This window comes from Poecilia reticulata, chromosome 17 (assembly GCF_904066995.2).
Source record: "Poecilia reticulata chromosome 17, P_reticulata-male-v2, whole genome shotgun sequence".
NCBI classification, from domain to species: Eukaryota; Metazoa; Chordata; class Actinopteri; order Cyprinodontiformes; family Poeciliidae; genus Poecilia; species Poecilia reticulata.
Window position 1 is genome coordinate 10,764,879 of NC_088846.1, and position 16,853 is coordinate 10,781,731.

At 37.9% G+C, this 16,853-nt stretch overlaps 1 protein-coding gene across 5 annotated transcripts in view; it reads left to right on the top strand.

Annotated features, from left to right (window-relative positions):
- LOC103479288 (uncharacterized) overlaps nt 1–16,853 on the top strand; it is an 86,096-nt gene that overhangs the window by 11,387 nt on the left and 57,856 nt on the right. For all 5 annotated transcript variants that reach the window (XM_081597923.1, XM_081597920.1, XM_081597922.1 and 2 more), the window contains exon 3: nt 16,431–16,517. In XM_081597923.1, coding sequence (XP_081454049.1) covers nt 16,431–16,517 — 87 coding nt within the window. The remainder of the gene's footprint in view (nt 1–16,430; nt 16,518–16,853) is intronic.

Below are 16,853 nucleotides of genomic sequence, written 5' to 3' on the forward strand. Positions count from 1 at the left end.
CCTTTCATTCATTGGGGCATGTAGCTCTCAGCAGTATGCTCTATTTATCAAACTCCAAGATATTATAGTTGAGCCTTTTCTTGTTTTGCTGAGAAATATTTAGTCCTTTTTTTTCATTACAAAATAATAAAATTGTCTTGGTTTCTTGGCTGTATTGGTAAACGACAGTTAGGCGGTAACAGAGATCTAAATGCAGACTTTTTCCTAACAGCACCTGTTTTTGCTAGAATATCAAGCCAATTTAAAAAAAATTTAAACTACATAAAAAAAAGTCATTAAACATTCTCAGAAAATGTGTGTTGTCTTAAGTTTTTTGGGAAAATTGAATTTGACACTCTGCTGTTGTTTTTGTTATCACATTATGAATCTAGCTATTGATTTGACCGGTTTGTAGCAACGTGTTGGCTAAATCTCCATTTCAGTATAGATAAAGCCTTCTTTTGAAATATTTTTTTAATGTGATTGTGAGTATGTCATAATCTTATTTTATTAAAAATGATCAGATTATATGGATGGACTTTACTTGACATCTGCTTATCACGCAGTCGGTTACATTCATGTTGTCTAACTATATATAATGAGAGGATCACATGAAGAAAACAAACAGTGATAGATGATTGATAAAAGGAGGAATGTCCCCTGACATACTAAGGCACTGGCATGACAGTGACCCACACACATTGTCAGCCCCAGGAGCTGGTTTTTGGAAAGCAGGGTGTTTTTGTTATGTGGTGAGGATGTGAATATGCTTATTCAGTGACATTGCAGAAACTTGACTCGGTCAGGGGAACACACAAAAAAATATTCTTAACTGAGACTACTGATGAAGATTTATAGGTTTATTTAAAGTCCCTATTGCATAAAATGCACTGACCTTCATCAAGTGCATCATCTTTGAATCTTAAAATAAATCCAGGGCAGTCCAATACACACCTGGTGTGACATGTAGGCTTGAGTACAATAGATTCTAGAAATAATTGAAAACTGAAGGGTTTACCTTTAGCTGGATAATATGTCTATAGTGGCATATTTTGTGCATAAAGGTTAAAAATAAAATAAAATAATTTGTTACATTAAAATAAATTGGGAGACGCGTCCAAAAGAACCCTTTTTGTCGGAACATCACAAATTTCAAGCTGGAGTTAGCTAAACTCTGGAGGTACTTTAACTTTATATGTGAGCTTTGATCAGATGAGATTTAGTGATCATTTCAGCCACAAACACTCCAGGTGGGTGGGTTCTAGATGGGGGGGCAACGGAAATTATACTAAATAAATGTCTTATGTTAATACTCAGTGATGGATTTTTTTAACCTTCACAATTTTATTTTAACAATGAATTAAATATTCTAGTGCTGCACCTTTAGCTGCTGTATAGAGATAGGATCACACTTCCCATCTGCCAGGGATCTTCAACCTGGATCTCTGGAGACAGATTTTGCTCTTTGGCTCATTTAATATATCAAATGATGAAATATTGCTGTGTTTGTTTTGTTTTTTTGTTTTTGTTTCAAAAAACACTGACTAAAACACCAGAATGTTCACATAACTTTTATACTTTTGGCTGTCTGAGGACACATTTTGAATACTAAATGTTATGATCAGTTACTCAGTACTTGAGTAGTTTACCAAATACTTTTTACACTTGCTTAATTAAACGTGGTTAAGGCATGCTACTCTGATTGGAGTACAATTTTGGGGTACTCTAACCCAGCGGTCCCCAACCCAATGGGGTATGTGCCACGAGAGGTGGTGACATATTTCCGTTTGAATTTATTCCACATAGATTGGTTCCGGGTCTTGCTTGCTCCTATTGTTTTCAGCCAAAGCTGCAAGATCTGTACCATGAAAAAGACCCAAAACTTAAAATATCTGTGAGCTACTGGTACAACAATCGAGTTTTTTGGTGTGCCGTTGTGTCCAGTAATTAGCTGGTACCATCCAGTGCTTAGTTTTTTCATTTTCCTGCTAATATCAAGGCGACAGCGGACTGTAGCCAAAACTTAGCCACTACAGCTAACACCCGGTTTGTAGCTGCCTGCTATTTCAAAGCTTGAGGATATTGAAGATCCAGCGTCAGAAATGGAAGACGGAGGTTGAAAGGGAGCTGTACGCGCTTCGTTCAGTGGAATAATTTGTTGGAAGAAAATAATGCCGGAGGAGATCCACTGCTACGGGAACAGACTGAGAACAGAGGCAGCGATTCGGCACAAGGTAAGTCAATACGTGTGTGGATGCGTTTGTGTTATGCAGAGTATGAAATTATTTTTAGGCAACTCCTTAGTTTTTGTTTATTTGACAATTGTATAAAATACATTTAACATGCAGTCGGAGTGACGAGCCCCTCCGATACCGAGCAGATAATTTAAGAACAGCCGAGAGCAGCAAAGCTTCAGCCCGATCCAAACCACACAAGTAGTCAGTCAGATTAAGGTCCAAAACCTTCGCTTTACAGCCGTTTAAGTGGCACCGATTCACATAAAAAAAAAAACACAGAACAAATAATACAAATCACGTATTTCCCGAATCCCGAAAATGACATTTACCTTTACTGTTTCATAATTATTATCCACGTTAGAGTTCATTTTTCCACTTGGCTGCTATAATCTGTTCTTGCTTTACACAATGTAATTTCTCTTTTTTTCCTCTGAGATTCTGCTTAGAAAATGAGATTATGAAGTTACATCCTCCCGCTGCTTTTTGTTTTTAAAATGGTAAATTTAGGTTTGCCTCGACTTTTATAAACTAATGCCTCTTATATGCATCATTTTTTGTATTACTGTTGGTGCAGATATTAGGCGAACACTGTGCTTTGCCTGCTAGTAGTTTAAATTAATTTCAGCTGCACACTTTCAAAAGAGTATTCAGATTTTAACATACATTTTCTAAGTAGTAAATATTTCAGTTCACTTTCTCAGTAACTTCAGTGTTGTTACACCTCTGAAACATTTTTTGCAGTTTCTTTGTGATACCAGAACTATTTCACTTAAACATTTAATTTCCTGAGATATTGTCATTTATTTTCAAGCAAAACTCAAAAAGAGCTGAGGATTTATTAGTTTTGATTACGTTGTGCAGCTAAATATGGACGCTTATTAGTTTTTTTTTTTGTTTTTAATTTTTCAGGTTTGCATCGTAACACCTCGTGATGTGTTTCTGAGCCATGATCGTTGTGCCGATTACCTTTCCACTGGATCCAAGCACCTGGACCAGCTGGCGTCATCCATCAGTCCATGGTCTTCCAGATCATCACAACGTGGACTAACTTTTTATTTACAGTACTTGGTTAAACTATGATCTTGAAACCGGAGCACCAGTTATGCAAAAATCTACCTGCAGACTTTATTGGCTACCCTGACACTGCATTCATCCTGGACGGGGCTGAGCCGGTCTTCCTCTCCTCCAGAGTGACGAGTTTTTATCACCAGTAAAGGCAAACAAGTCTGATGTCTGATTAGCTGCTAGAAAGTATATTGTAGTTCATTTTGCTATACAGTTTGTACCTACAATAAAATTGAATCTCATTTGTAATACTCTGCATTTCACAAACCTTTTTTTCCCCTTTTCTCAGTGTTTACGTTATATCAAGTATTTTCATGTAGATCAGGAATTCAAGTGAGATGTTAAAATGCAACAGTTTTAGGTAATACCAGCAAAGAAATGTGAATATTAAGTAATATGTAGTTAGGCATATAATTTAAAATACTGAATAAGGCTGGATGATATGACTTACAAGATTTTTTTTTCATACCAGATTTGATTTTAATCGATTCCCCCTGTCCTCAATTTCTATAATAAAATCACAGAAAATATTTTCAAAAAGTGCCTTTATTTCAATCATCTGTTCTGTGAGTTGTATAAGGGAGCATTATGGCCAGGCTACAAGAATTTTTAATTGCAAGAATGCAGCCATTGTTACAGCAGAATAAAGATGCAATTTTATAACAATGTCTTAAAATTACAAGAAGTCGTTTTAATGAGAAAGATTCAAATTGATCTGATGTAACCAGCTCAGTCCATGTGGTTCTGACATTTGTCAGTAATCAAGAGGATGCACATTTCCACCTCAACTGACCAGGTAAGCATTAAGGTAAAAATAAAAAAAAAACTAGAGCAAATACTGTATACAAAATGGAAAAAAAAGCAACTGATAGAAATGCTTTCTTTATATAAAGAAAACCAAAAAAGTTAATAGCAGGAGAAAATTTGTTGGCAACATTAGCTCAGCCAATCTCTCCTTCCAGGAAGCCATCAAACATAACTCCTGTCCAACTCCAACTAGAATAAAGATTAAAAAAAAGAAAGAAAACGGAAAGTTAAAATAACAAATAATGCCGAATTATTAATTCATATCTAATGCGTTCTGGAATCTATTGGCATTTTACAAATTTCACGAATCAATTAGAAAGTTTCACAAATGTTTTATTTATTCTGCTGTTAGTACAGAATAATCTAGTTAGATATGAAATGTCTAGGTGTTGTAGTTTTTAAAGTACAACACATTAAAAAAGCTCAAGATAGTGAAAAATTAAGTGTAATCGCCCTTTAGCTATTTTCCAAATTAGATGCTACATTCGGAAGCTAACTTCAGCTTCGACTGATAGCGTGGCAAAACAGATCTATCTATATATGTTTATATAGATGTATATCTATATCTATATATACAGAATATATATATATAGATTGCACACTGCACAGATAATCAAAACACTTAATGTTTGCATAGCACCTTTGTAAGCTTGTCCCTGTTAGGTACGTCAGACATATGAGGCATTATGGTGAATACAAACGATTTATTAACTTACCTTCGAAGTTATTGTGAACTTTGACACATCCAGCTTAAATCCTTTGTTGTTGTTGGAGCGTTTCAGGACGTCTGAATAATTATATAGGCATCATTAATAGTCCTGCAGCTACTGAGGAGCCATTGTTAACATACTGTTGCCTGTGCACCGGAAGCATTCTATGTGGCAAAAAACTGTGAAAGTGCTAAAATGGAAGTCCGTGGCATATACCCCATTGGTACTGGGCCGCGCAAGAAATAATTTAAAATTTCCATTTTATGTGTTATTTGAGTCTGGGGAATCTTTTATTTTGAAAATCCTTTAACCGGATTCTCTCTACTTGCGCGCCAACATTGAGCCCACAAGCAGCAACATGAGTAAAAAACAGATCAGATGTCTTTGGAAAGTTTCTTTGCAAAGAGGAAAAGGCCCAGAGAAGAAACAGGAAAATGGATTTATCCCGGACCGGTAGGTGAGTCCCACATTACAAGCCCGCTCTACGTAACATGCGGCGACCTGCTCGCTAATGAGGCAATGAAGCTTCAAACTGCTTCGCCACGTAGAGACGGAGCCCGCTGTGCTCAAGCAACACACCTCGAGTGTTATTGTCTCTCATCACTCCCAGATGGGACAGTCATCTGCATAGAAACAAGCTCAGGGCTCCCGTTGGTCATTATTGGGCACATCTGTATCTTATTTTGAAGGGATATATTAAACGTTACCATAGAGACCAGAGTCAGAGCGCGGGAAGTGGTCGAGAGTAGATGAGTAGAGCTTGTGAGTCTTAAGTTTGGTTTAGGCAGCAACATTTAAGAATTGTCGGCCTACAGCTAATTCCATCGGTTCGTGTCTCCAGCCACACGGCAGGAGCAGCACACCACACGAACCGATTCCAGTCACGAACATCCCGATTCCAGAGGACAATTCAGTAAAACCCCCAACATAGTGGGAATTTAGAATAACCAAACACGGATGATGATGTAGAAGCAATAGTGATAGTTTGTGGACTCATTTTAAGAGATAAAAGACGTAACAAAAAGAAAAGGCGGTGGATTAAAGACGACGGGAGAAGCCGCTCTATTTGCTGCACTATGATTTGGAGGTGAATATGTTTTTTCATAGTTAACATTTTTAACTGAATAAACATATATAATAATGACCTTTACATATAATAAACATTTCCACATATCATCGCCGATATCCACCGGACTCAGTTGCGCCATATGTCAGCTGTTTGGGATTCCCCTCTGTTCTTACGTCACCGCGCTTTCTGATTGGCTACCTGTCACATTCAACAGGTCGTATTCTCGTTCCCAGTCAGGAAAAGCCCCACAGGTTGCGATAAAAGGGCCAAGACAACCCAAATTGGGCATATTCAGGCTATAGCGGGAATGCCAACATGCAGAAACCTTATCTGACTGTTCATCCCCAAACCCTCCCCTGAAAGGAATATTGACCAACGTATTCGACTTCTATTGATCATTTTGATCAATACATGATGACCAACGTTGGACACTGGCTTCTCAGTTGTCTAGTGTACGTTGTTTTTATGACTTTATTTTTGTGTTTTTTATGATGTAAAGCTCTTTGAACTGATGCAATGTATGTGCTATACAAATAAACTTGACTAATTGATTTATTCAGTTTTATCCCATTCTTAAGTAGTTTTAATTTAAATTAAAATCATATTTTTTTATATTAAAATAAGATGAAGCTGTAATCAAGCCTTTGTCTGGCTGCATTTATAGTTGTGGTTACTTGAAACATTCTTAATTAGAGATTTTCCAGTAGTTACATTTCAGATGTTCTGTTGTCTATGGTTCTGTCTGTCATACCCAGCATACTTTATGGTAATGCGCATGCGTACATCGATGTTACGTCACATACTGCTTACTCAGCAGATTTTTTTTTAAAATCCGACATACCTGTAAAAGTTCCATTTTGTGTTTTATTTCTCAGAAGTTTACGGCAAATTTTATTTAATTAACCTGCTATGGTAATCAAACATATTAACATAAATGACTTTTGCTGTGGGCTGCACAGTGGCGCAGTTGGTAGAGCTGTTGCCTTGCAGCAAGAAGGTTCTGGGTTCGATTCCCGGCCTGGGGTCTTTCTGCATGGAGTTTGCATGTTCTCCCTGTGTATGCGTGGGTTTTCTCCGGGTACTCCGGTTTCCTCCCACAGTCTAAAAACATGACTGTCAGGTTAATTGGCCTCTCCAAATTGCCCCTAGGTACGAGTGTGTGTGTGCATGGTTGTGTGTCCTGTGTGTCTCTGTGTTGCCCTGCGACAGACTGGCGACCTGTCCAGGGTGTACCCCGCCTCTCACCCGAAACGTTGGCTGGAGATGGGCACCAGCACCCCTCCCGACCCCACTGAGGGAAAAAGGGTGCAAGAAAATGGATGGATGGATGGACTTTTGCTGTTTCCAATATCGTTACCATACTGCAACAAGACATTAGTCCCGTTTAGCGTCACTATTACTACAAATACTGTTTGACCACAAATTTGGTCTCTCGCGGGATATTTTGTCCCTACAGCTAATTTGCCTTTTTAATATTTTAATACCTCTTTAGAAAACTGCACTGAATATGTCCTAAAAAAAAAACATGAATAACGCTGGATGCTGACCGACGTTGTTAGGCAACAAGCAGAACAGCACCTCTTTCTGGAGACTTCGTGGCGATGACAAGATTTTTCTTATTTTATTTTTTTTATTTACAGTAGACTTCTGAGAAATAAAACACACAAAATGAAACTTCTACAGATATGATGGCTTTATAAGAAACGTAGGTACCACAAGGTATGCTGGATTTACGAGGTATGACAGATAGTCAGGAACACTGTTGCACATAACCTCACGACAATCTTAAGTGATGCTATTTATTTATTTTTAATTACATTTTTAACCCTTTGGTGTGTTGCTGTTTGGATTGTTAATCTATTATTATTATTATTTATTATTGTTATGATTATTAAAGAACCATTGCACATTATGACAATATACATATACATACATACTATATATATATATATTTTTTTTAATAATAAGAACAACATATCTATATGTTATTTATTATTATCTATATATATATATATATATAAAGAATATATATATATATATATATATATAGACATTTGTTTTATATATATATATATATATGAGAGAGAGATAATTTGTATATATATATATTTTTTTTATTATTTTATTAAAGAATATATATAAAAAAAATTTATTTATATATATATTATTTTTATTAAAGAATCAGTAAACATACATACAATATAAATCTATCTATCTAGCTATCTAGCTATCTATCTAGCTATCTATCTATCTCAGAGCTGCTCAGTGCCTGAGCACTTACCTGTACGTTTGCCGGTGCTGATGATCCATCTGCCAGTCGCTCCATGTCCTCCTGCCATCTCACCAAGCCTCCATCTCTGCGTCTTCATGGTTCCATGCGGCAAATCGGTCGCCCACCTCTGGCTCTTCAGTAGTCCAGTCTGTGCCGTTGCAAGCGTTCGGACTGGCCACAACTTCTTGGCAATGACTCTGTGCAGTCCATGTTCCACCCACTATCTTGTTGATCAGTTGTCACCCTGACCCCAACACTGTATTCGTCCTGTCCTTCTGTGGGCTTTTCATAGATGAAGATGTAGCCATTGCTGCAAATGTCAGCTCCACAGTCGATATTCGCCAGTGATACCCGCTCATCCTCTGCCTTTAACACCAGCTGTCCACACATTAGATATGTGTAAAGGCTGCTGGTGTCAGAAGTTGTTGCCTGTTTCCAGCAAATGACTGAGGACAGATGGTATATCTGACTTCCAGTTTTTACAGGCACTTCAAGGTACGGGTCAGGTATCACAGGTTGTCTGATATCTCATCTTATGTATTTATTTTTTTACCTTTTCTCATTCTCTGACACCCCCCTCTCCCATCTCAGCCTCTTCACTGTGTGTTCATGAGTTGCCCCTTTGTGAGATGACACTCAAACCCAGAACTCAAACTGACACCCAAAACTAGTTTTGTTTTGTTCTTAGTTTGTTTCTTTGATTCATCTCCAGCTAACGTTCCGGGCAAGAGGCAGGGTTCACTCTGGACAGGTCGCCAGTCTGTCGCATGGCAACACAGAGACAGACAGGACACCTAGGAACAATTTAGAGGAACCAATTAATCTGACAGTCATGTTTTTGGACTGTGGGAGGAAGCCGGAGTAACCAGGGAGAACATGCAGAGTCCATGCAGAAAGACCCCAGGCCGGGAATCGAACCCACAACCTTCTTGCTGCAAGGCAACAGCTTTACCAACTGCGCCACTGTGCAGCCTTGTTATTAAGCATGTTGTGATAAAAAACAAAACAAAACAAAAACAAAAGTAGCAGCATAGCAGCAACTGTTCAGACTGGTTATACTTCTGCATGGGTGATAAATTTATTTTACACATCTTTACCAGAAGGAGCCAACAGATATGTCTCAATTTGTAAGTGTTGTTACAAAAAAAGAGAGAAAATGTTTAAAAACATATTCCTTCTTAAAAACTATTGAAGCCTACTTTAGCCGTATCGTTATTTAACTGTTAAATTAGATTTGTTTTCTTTAGTCCTTTTTTTCTGCTCGAATATCTTTCAAAGTTATATTTTTGACCTTGACGTTAGAATCAGATGTCTGAGCTGGAAGAAAATTCAGATGCAGCGCTCCTGTTTTTTTTGTGGTTTTTTTGCAGTAGCATCCTACTGGTAAAGTTTCAGCTGTCTGAGTTTGTTTCTGTCATGCTGGGACGGACTCGCTTTCGCTGAGGCATAATGACACACTGCTGCTGTATATGCATGTGTGTCCGTGTTGCTTTTACAGTACGTACATGTAGCACAGGTACGGGAGGACCTCACCGTGCGTGTTGTCAGGTCGAGCTCTGGTGTGCATGTTTTATGACACACTGCAGCAGCAGCATGTGACTGCAGCACCATGTGCAGCATCGGTACCAGCAGCAGTTCGGGTGAGGTCACACAAATAAACACACACCTCGGCTGTCGCTGTAATTAGAGTGTGCATTTGCTGAGTTCAGCAGATGTAGTGAAGTAAAGATGATGTAAGTGATTTTTTTTTAGCACCTCTGTAGCACACAGGGTTGCTGACAGACGTGACATTTAAACCAGTGGGACAAGAAGTGACTTTTTATCAGTTAGCCCAAATGGCTTTTTGTCTTGGCATTGTGTCTCAGGTATGACCTACATTATATGTGATTGAGAGAACCACATATATATGATAGGGAACAGGCACAAGTTTTGATTTTCTAATTTAAATATGACTTAAATATTCAGATATGGACTGTATAAAAAGACAATAGTGCCAGAAACATCTGGACATGTCTAGATATGTTGCCGCTCTGAATCTTAAACCACAAAAAGTAAAAAGAAACACAAAAGCAGCTAAACTAAAAATAATTGGGGGCGGGGGGAGCTGTGTATTACTGCAAGCTTTATCAATCTCGGTGGACTGTATTTTACTTGGCCCTGTCTGGAAGTTAACTGCTTAGTCTCTGCTACACTCTGCAGCTGTTAATGTGTTAAGTTGAAAATTGTAGTGCCATGCAATCACAAAGACGTCTGTGCTTGATAGCTCAGAGGGGAAGCGGTGCTCTCTGAGGTCTTAGAACTTCCTCAGTCTGGCAGTCACAGTAACTGGATTGGCTTCATTAATTCAAAGGCCATGGGGACTGCACAGCGATTACAGAGCATCTGGAATGGGCTGTTATAGAGTTAGTGGCTGTCAAGAAACTGTCTACACCCAGACAAGCAATAATTCATCTTGAGATGCATTTGTTTTCTGATCCAGCTCTCTGTTTCTACTGTGATGTTCTCCCATTTCTCTTCATGTTGAAGATGATCTCCCTCCATGTGTCCCATCAAACATTAGCAACCTAACATTTAGCTTATAACCCATTTAGGCCCATATAAATGAAGAGCCTCAGACTTACTGTCTGGATCAGAACGGAGGGACTGAGCACATTTTTTATCACTGGTCTTGACTCTGAACTCATCTGTATTAATAGCTGAGCATCGAATAATGAAAACATTTAAGGTTTTTACTTTGGATTATTACATTATTATTTCCTTTGCTCTCAGAAGCGAGATCATTCCACAAAAACTGCCTGGGTGAAAGTTACTAGCCTTTCTGATGCTGTTAGTCATTTTTATATCCTTTCATCCTGCAGGTATTTGCTGTGGCTTTTAACAAGCTTCTGACAGCTCAGTCTCCTTTAACAAATAATTCAGCAATTTCAGATTTGACGGCCTTCTGGCTCGTAGCTTTGTCTTCAGTTCAGGCCACAGATTTTCAGTGGAGTTGAAGTCAGGACTTTGTGCAGGTTAGTCAGTAGCTTTCACTTTGGTCGTCTGTGAGAAAGTCATCATCAATGTACTTTGGATTGTTATGATACTGGGAGGAAAAAGCTACAACTCAAACCCAGTTCTGCGGCTGACTGCTTCAGGTTTTCTTTCAAAATCTTCAGTCTGTCTTGAAGGAGTCTTTTCTTTAGAAGAGGGTTTTGTTTTTGCCTGAGGCTTTGCAGTCCAGTCCAGTTGATTTACCTGTGTTTCTCTCTCGCTGCATTTCCGGCTGATACTTCTGACTTCAGTTTGTGGGACAAGAAACAGCGTGACAACTTTATTTGTCCTTCTCCCGCTTTGTGACAATCAAATTATTTCCCCAAGTGATATATTTTCTCTCAAGCTAACCACAGCTTTACAAACCAGAGATAGGACGTCAGCTACTTTGAGTTTTTATATTGTACATCATTCTAACTTTGTATCTTTGTTGTTCTGCCTCAATTAATAAGAATCATCAATTTGTAATGGCATGAATTCAAGTGGCTGATTCTTCAAGGCTCAGAAGCTTTCATATCCTCAACCTTCAATCAGTTTAATAGCATGTAATTTCTGCAGCTCTTCAAAACATCCTGCTGCTGCAAAGATACAATGATTTTCAGAGATATAGTATTGCTAACTGGGTCCCAGGCTTAAAGGTCCCAAAAAATTGAAAACCAGATGTTTTTGTTTGTTTGATTGCAGACTGTTGCTTGCGTAGTGCAGTCTTAGGTCGAGTCTGTTTCCTCACAGCTCCCGAAAAACCTCACCTTTTAATAAGTTGTTTGCTGTTTATATGTCTGCCCGCAGTGTCCAGACGTATAAAACTGAACGCAGCTTTAGATTTACAGTTGAAGATTTTCCTGCTCCTCCTCTTTAACCCCAGTCCTTCTCATTACTGTCTGCATCCTACCAGCCTGGCTGCTGTCTGTATCCTTGCACTCCGACCCCACAGAGATGGATCTTGCAGACGATGTGTGTGCTTGTGATCTGCAATAAACTGGGGGCACGGACTGTGGCAGAGACAGTGTGATAGCACAGGAGCAATTTAATAGGTTCTGCTTTAGATTTTCAAGCTGAAATGTCAACATTTCCAAACTTATTTTGTATTAGGACCAGTCCAACCATCATAATGGTTTCATGGTATGTTATATTGCTAGCATACATGCATAGTTCTCCTTTCTACTGTACAATATGTTAAACTAAACACAAAAGCAAATATGAGGATAATCTCTGTTGCAAACATATTGGTTTAAAAATTGGACTAAATCTTAATCTGTTTATTACAGTTATTATTTCCTAGTTGAAAATCAAACAGGAAATGTAATAATAGCCTAAATATCACCATGTTGGAGAATCATGACTTGTATATGAATGCAGTGTCAGCTGTTCTCTTGTCATCTGGGAGCTGCACTCATTACATACAGCTTCATATCCCTCGCAAAATACAATTCATCGATTCAAATGGAGCAACTTGAACAACATTTGAATACTGTGCTCTGAAGTCTAGAAAAAATGTTATTTTAGCAAATAACATTTTTACCAAATTGGTGCTATGTAAAAACGATGAAGGTGGAGCCCGAGATTAAATCTCTATTAATCGACTCTTGTCAACAAATTAGTGAAACTAAATCACTAATTCAAAAACAGCTCAACTACAAAGTAGTAATTGGGTTAATTCAAGAACTCCTGAGTTAACCCAAGTTAAGATCAAATAAGACTCTAAAAGATAGATGTATAATAATGGCCTGTGCTTGCATAGCAGTAAACGACTACAGTTAGTCATTCACCCAGTCTTATGCTAATGCTACATTATAGCATGTAGTAAATGACAGACTTTGGTCAACTACTCATCCTAGATTTTTGTGACAAGATCTGCAAGAAGTATGTAGTAATTATTATTATCAAAATGTAGAAACTTAAGGATCCTAAATGACCTTCTGACCTTGAGGCTTCTAGCTCGCAGTTTTTGTTTCATTCAACTCATGTGAAACTTATCAGGCAGAGCTTAATTTATGCAAGTGGAAGACTTAATGGTGCAACACGTAGTGCTGAACTTTGCTGATTTATTTCCCTCTGAACACCGTGGGAAGCCCAGCAAGTTATTTTATTTTAAACCGGACAAAGATGTTTGTGTTTCTGTTTTATTTCCTTTCTGCTTGAAGAAGATTTGAAAGAGTCCCCTGATAAGTGGTGCGGAAAGAACATAAAATCCATTCATCCACCTGTTTTCTCTGCCTTAATCCCTGCGGGGTTGTGGGGTGCTAGTGCCTATCCAGTCAGATGTACTTTCTCTTTTTTTTTAAACAAGAAGGTGTTTGACTAAAGTCTGCAGCTGGCTGGTGTCCTTGGATGACTGTCTGGGTTCAGACGGTGCCTGCACTCGAACACTGTGTCTAAATATCCGACATGGAGGGAGAGAGGAAAGAAGAATCTTTCTGGCAGATTTCCAAAAATAAACTCCTCAGACACAAAGTCGTAGAAATAAGCATCCAATTTGTGGTATCATCCTTTTTTGCCTAAATGTAATTGTTTCTTATTCGGTAGCATGTAGCATCATTTAAAAATGTTACAGCATCATAAAAAGAAACATAAGATTTTGTCATGTTTGTTATAATTGTGTAAGATTACACAAAGTGTTTTATGCTTCTCTGTAATCCTATGATATGTTTTTTTTTGTCTTTTTTTACTCAAAGTTGTCACAGCCCAGCTATCTCTGCAGATTCACATCTAAGCTTAACCAAAGTGTTTTGGAACTGAAGGTCATCATGGTAACAGCATATCAGTAAATGGAGCAATGCATTTCATGGATGAATGTGTAAATACCATGATTTAATTTCTCCTCATTTTTTATATATATATAAAGAAAACTGAGGTTATTATTATTATTATTATTATTATTATTACTGCTCAGTGTTGCTCTCCTGTCACTGCTAAGACTGAAAAGAAATAGAAACATTTGTAAAAAAAAAAGTTTAATGCTAATTTAATGCTTAATGGTTTTAAAATGCAGTACAAATAATTGTAACCCCAGGACTCCAATTTCAAGTTATCTTACATCGCATGTAAGAAGAAAAAAGCAGGAAATTGCTTTAGTCTTGATTGTTTCCAGTGAAAATGGACATAAAACAGAGAAAATAATGTTGCTGTGTCGAATAGTAATGGAAGAAACCGATTGTGTTGTTTTCTGTCTACAGTGACTTTGCAGTTTTGATGTTCCCTGTGTGTTTCTGCGTGTTTGTGTGTGTGTGTGTGTGTGTGTGTGTGTGTGTGTGTGTGTGTGTGTGTGTGTGTGTGTGTGTGTGTGTGTGTGTGTGTGTGTGTGTGTGTGTGTGTGTGTGTGTGTGTGTGTGTGTGTGTTTCGATCCTTTGCACCTTCACTGGTGCCTGCTTTATGCTGAATTATTCAGGATGTATTTACAATTACACTGATGTGGTGCCCGGTTCTAAAAATACGTGTCCTCGTTTCTAATGATAGAAAACAGCTTTACAGCCTTATGGTATGTGAAACCAGTCATTCAGTATGTGCCTCTGAAGAAATGCTGTAATGTTCACTTACCTTAAATTACAGTTCAGCACCATGGACAGATACATATGTCTCGGTTTACTTGGAAAGATTCTCTACTGTCCATAAGAAATTATATTTTTCAACATATAGCACAACTATGTTTCATCAAACCTATTCTTATGCAAATATGGCTGTTTGCCCTGCGCTGTTTACATTACACATAAAGAAACCTAGTGAAAGTGTTTGCATGTCTTTTTAGTTCTGAAACACTTTCTTAAATATCTTAATTGAGCAGCTATTGTGCAAGCATTTAATATTTATAAGAATCGTAGACAAATCATACAGTTTCACATTCTCAGAGGCCTGAGATGTTTGAGTTATGCAGATTTCACACAGCCAGCACTCTACATTTGACATCAAATATTCATGTAGTGAAATTAACAGAACGTACTCCTGCAAGTGCTTCCTTTTTTATTTTGATATGATGAAAATTTAAATGTGTAGACGACTTATCTTTTGTCTCTGGATGAATGTAAAGGAATGCTTAATTCCAGTGTCTTTTACTTATTTATTTCATAACACCTTTTCCATGTGATTCCTCCAATCTAATTCCTTTAAAATCTTAGAAGGATTTTCTTTGATTTATGAAACGAGGATTAAAGCAACTTGGAGAAAATGAAGAATATTGCACTGGCTCCCTAATTTATCTCTGGAAATGACCTCTGTTAGACTTTCAAGCTCATCTACTTTATCAGTTCTGATATCAATCATAATGTGTGTGAATATACATTTTTAAAAAAGCATGAAAAGTAGTTATTTCTATGCATCTATGCTTAGTTTGATGATCATAGAATTCTAGTTTTGTGTATTGACAACTTTATGTGTACTGATATTTTAAATCTGATAATTTATGTTGGCATTCTCTATTTTTTAGTGGCAGCGGTCGACTAGAACGTTTCTTTTTTTTGGATTTGTACTAATAAATGTCAGTTGTACACGTGACAGTATCTTGTAATTCATATTATTCTTCCTGGCTTTTAGATTTTAATCAAATTAACTTTTAAAGTGCTTAGTACGAAGTTCATTATTCTCTATATAATGGACCCGGGTGAGTTTCAACTCACGTTGTTTAGTTAACAGCGTTTTTATCGAGCTGCTCTATGCGAGCTAATGGAGTCGGTGTAGCAAATTCTCCCCTTGCTATTAAATCATATCGTCCACAGCAGAGTTTAAAATGTGTGTATTTTTGGTCTGTGCCTCAGCGTATGTGTGTGTGTATCAATTCTCTAAGTCACATCAGCTGACAGCACGTGTTACCAAGGGAACCGCTGATGTTGTCTTCCTCTTGTGTGTAACCATGGCGATGTCCCCTTCAGCAACGTGTTGTGTCTGCTCACCTCAATGTCAAGCGATGTACCATGCGCACGCGCTCGGTGTGGAGAAGGTGGTTTTAGTGAAGCAGCAAACAGCTGACAGGGCAACGCTTAAATACCTACCTGCAGCGTTCAGGCCGCCTCACTCGCTGTGTGAATAAATATGAGATCTGGGTGAAGGATAAGTAACTCCAAACTAATCAGTTCATTTCTTAGAAGTGCTCTTGTAGCTTATGTCTGTTTAAATGATCCCATAAAATATCCACTGTTCATTTATTCCACATTTGGCAGTGCTTGTAGAAAAACGTCAGGTTCAAAAAATGTAAATAATGTTTGTCGTTGCTGAATGCAAGTCTGCAAAGACAAAAGTTTGGCATTCATCTTTAATTGATTTTTTTCAGGTTCTGGATTGATGTCTTCTATGATGTCCTCTGTTGGACGCCAGGACCCCCCAGGACAGCCCGCCTTCGGCTCTGACTACCTGTCCGGTGAGGGTTAGAAAGTTGACGCTCTCTGCGCTGCCCATTCACTGAAACATAGCTGAGGAGATTAATATTAATGACGAAATATAATTAAGCTGTTTTACACTTTTGACTGCAGCTTTGTGTTTGAGGAATATTCATCAACAGTCAGCTTTTTTTTTAAGCATAAATTAAATCTTGAACAGTCTGAATCCTCTCCTACCACAAAGATATGGAGTTAGAGATGCACAACATATTGGCAATAACATCTGCATTAGCTGAGATTAGTCATGATAAATAACACTGATATTAACAATAGGTATTTATTTTACATGTTGTGGCCGTTTGTTTCTGGAGGTGGAG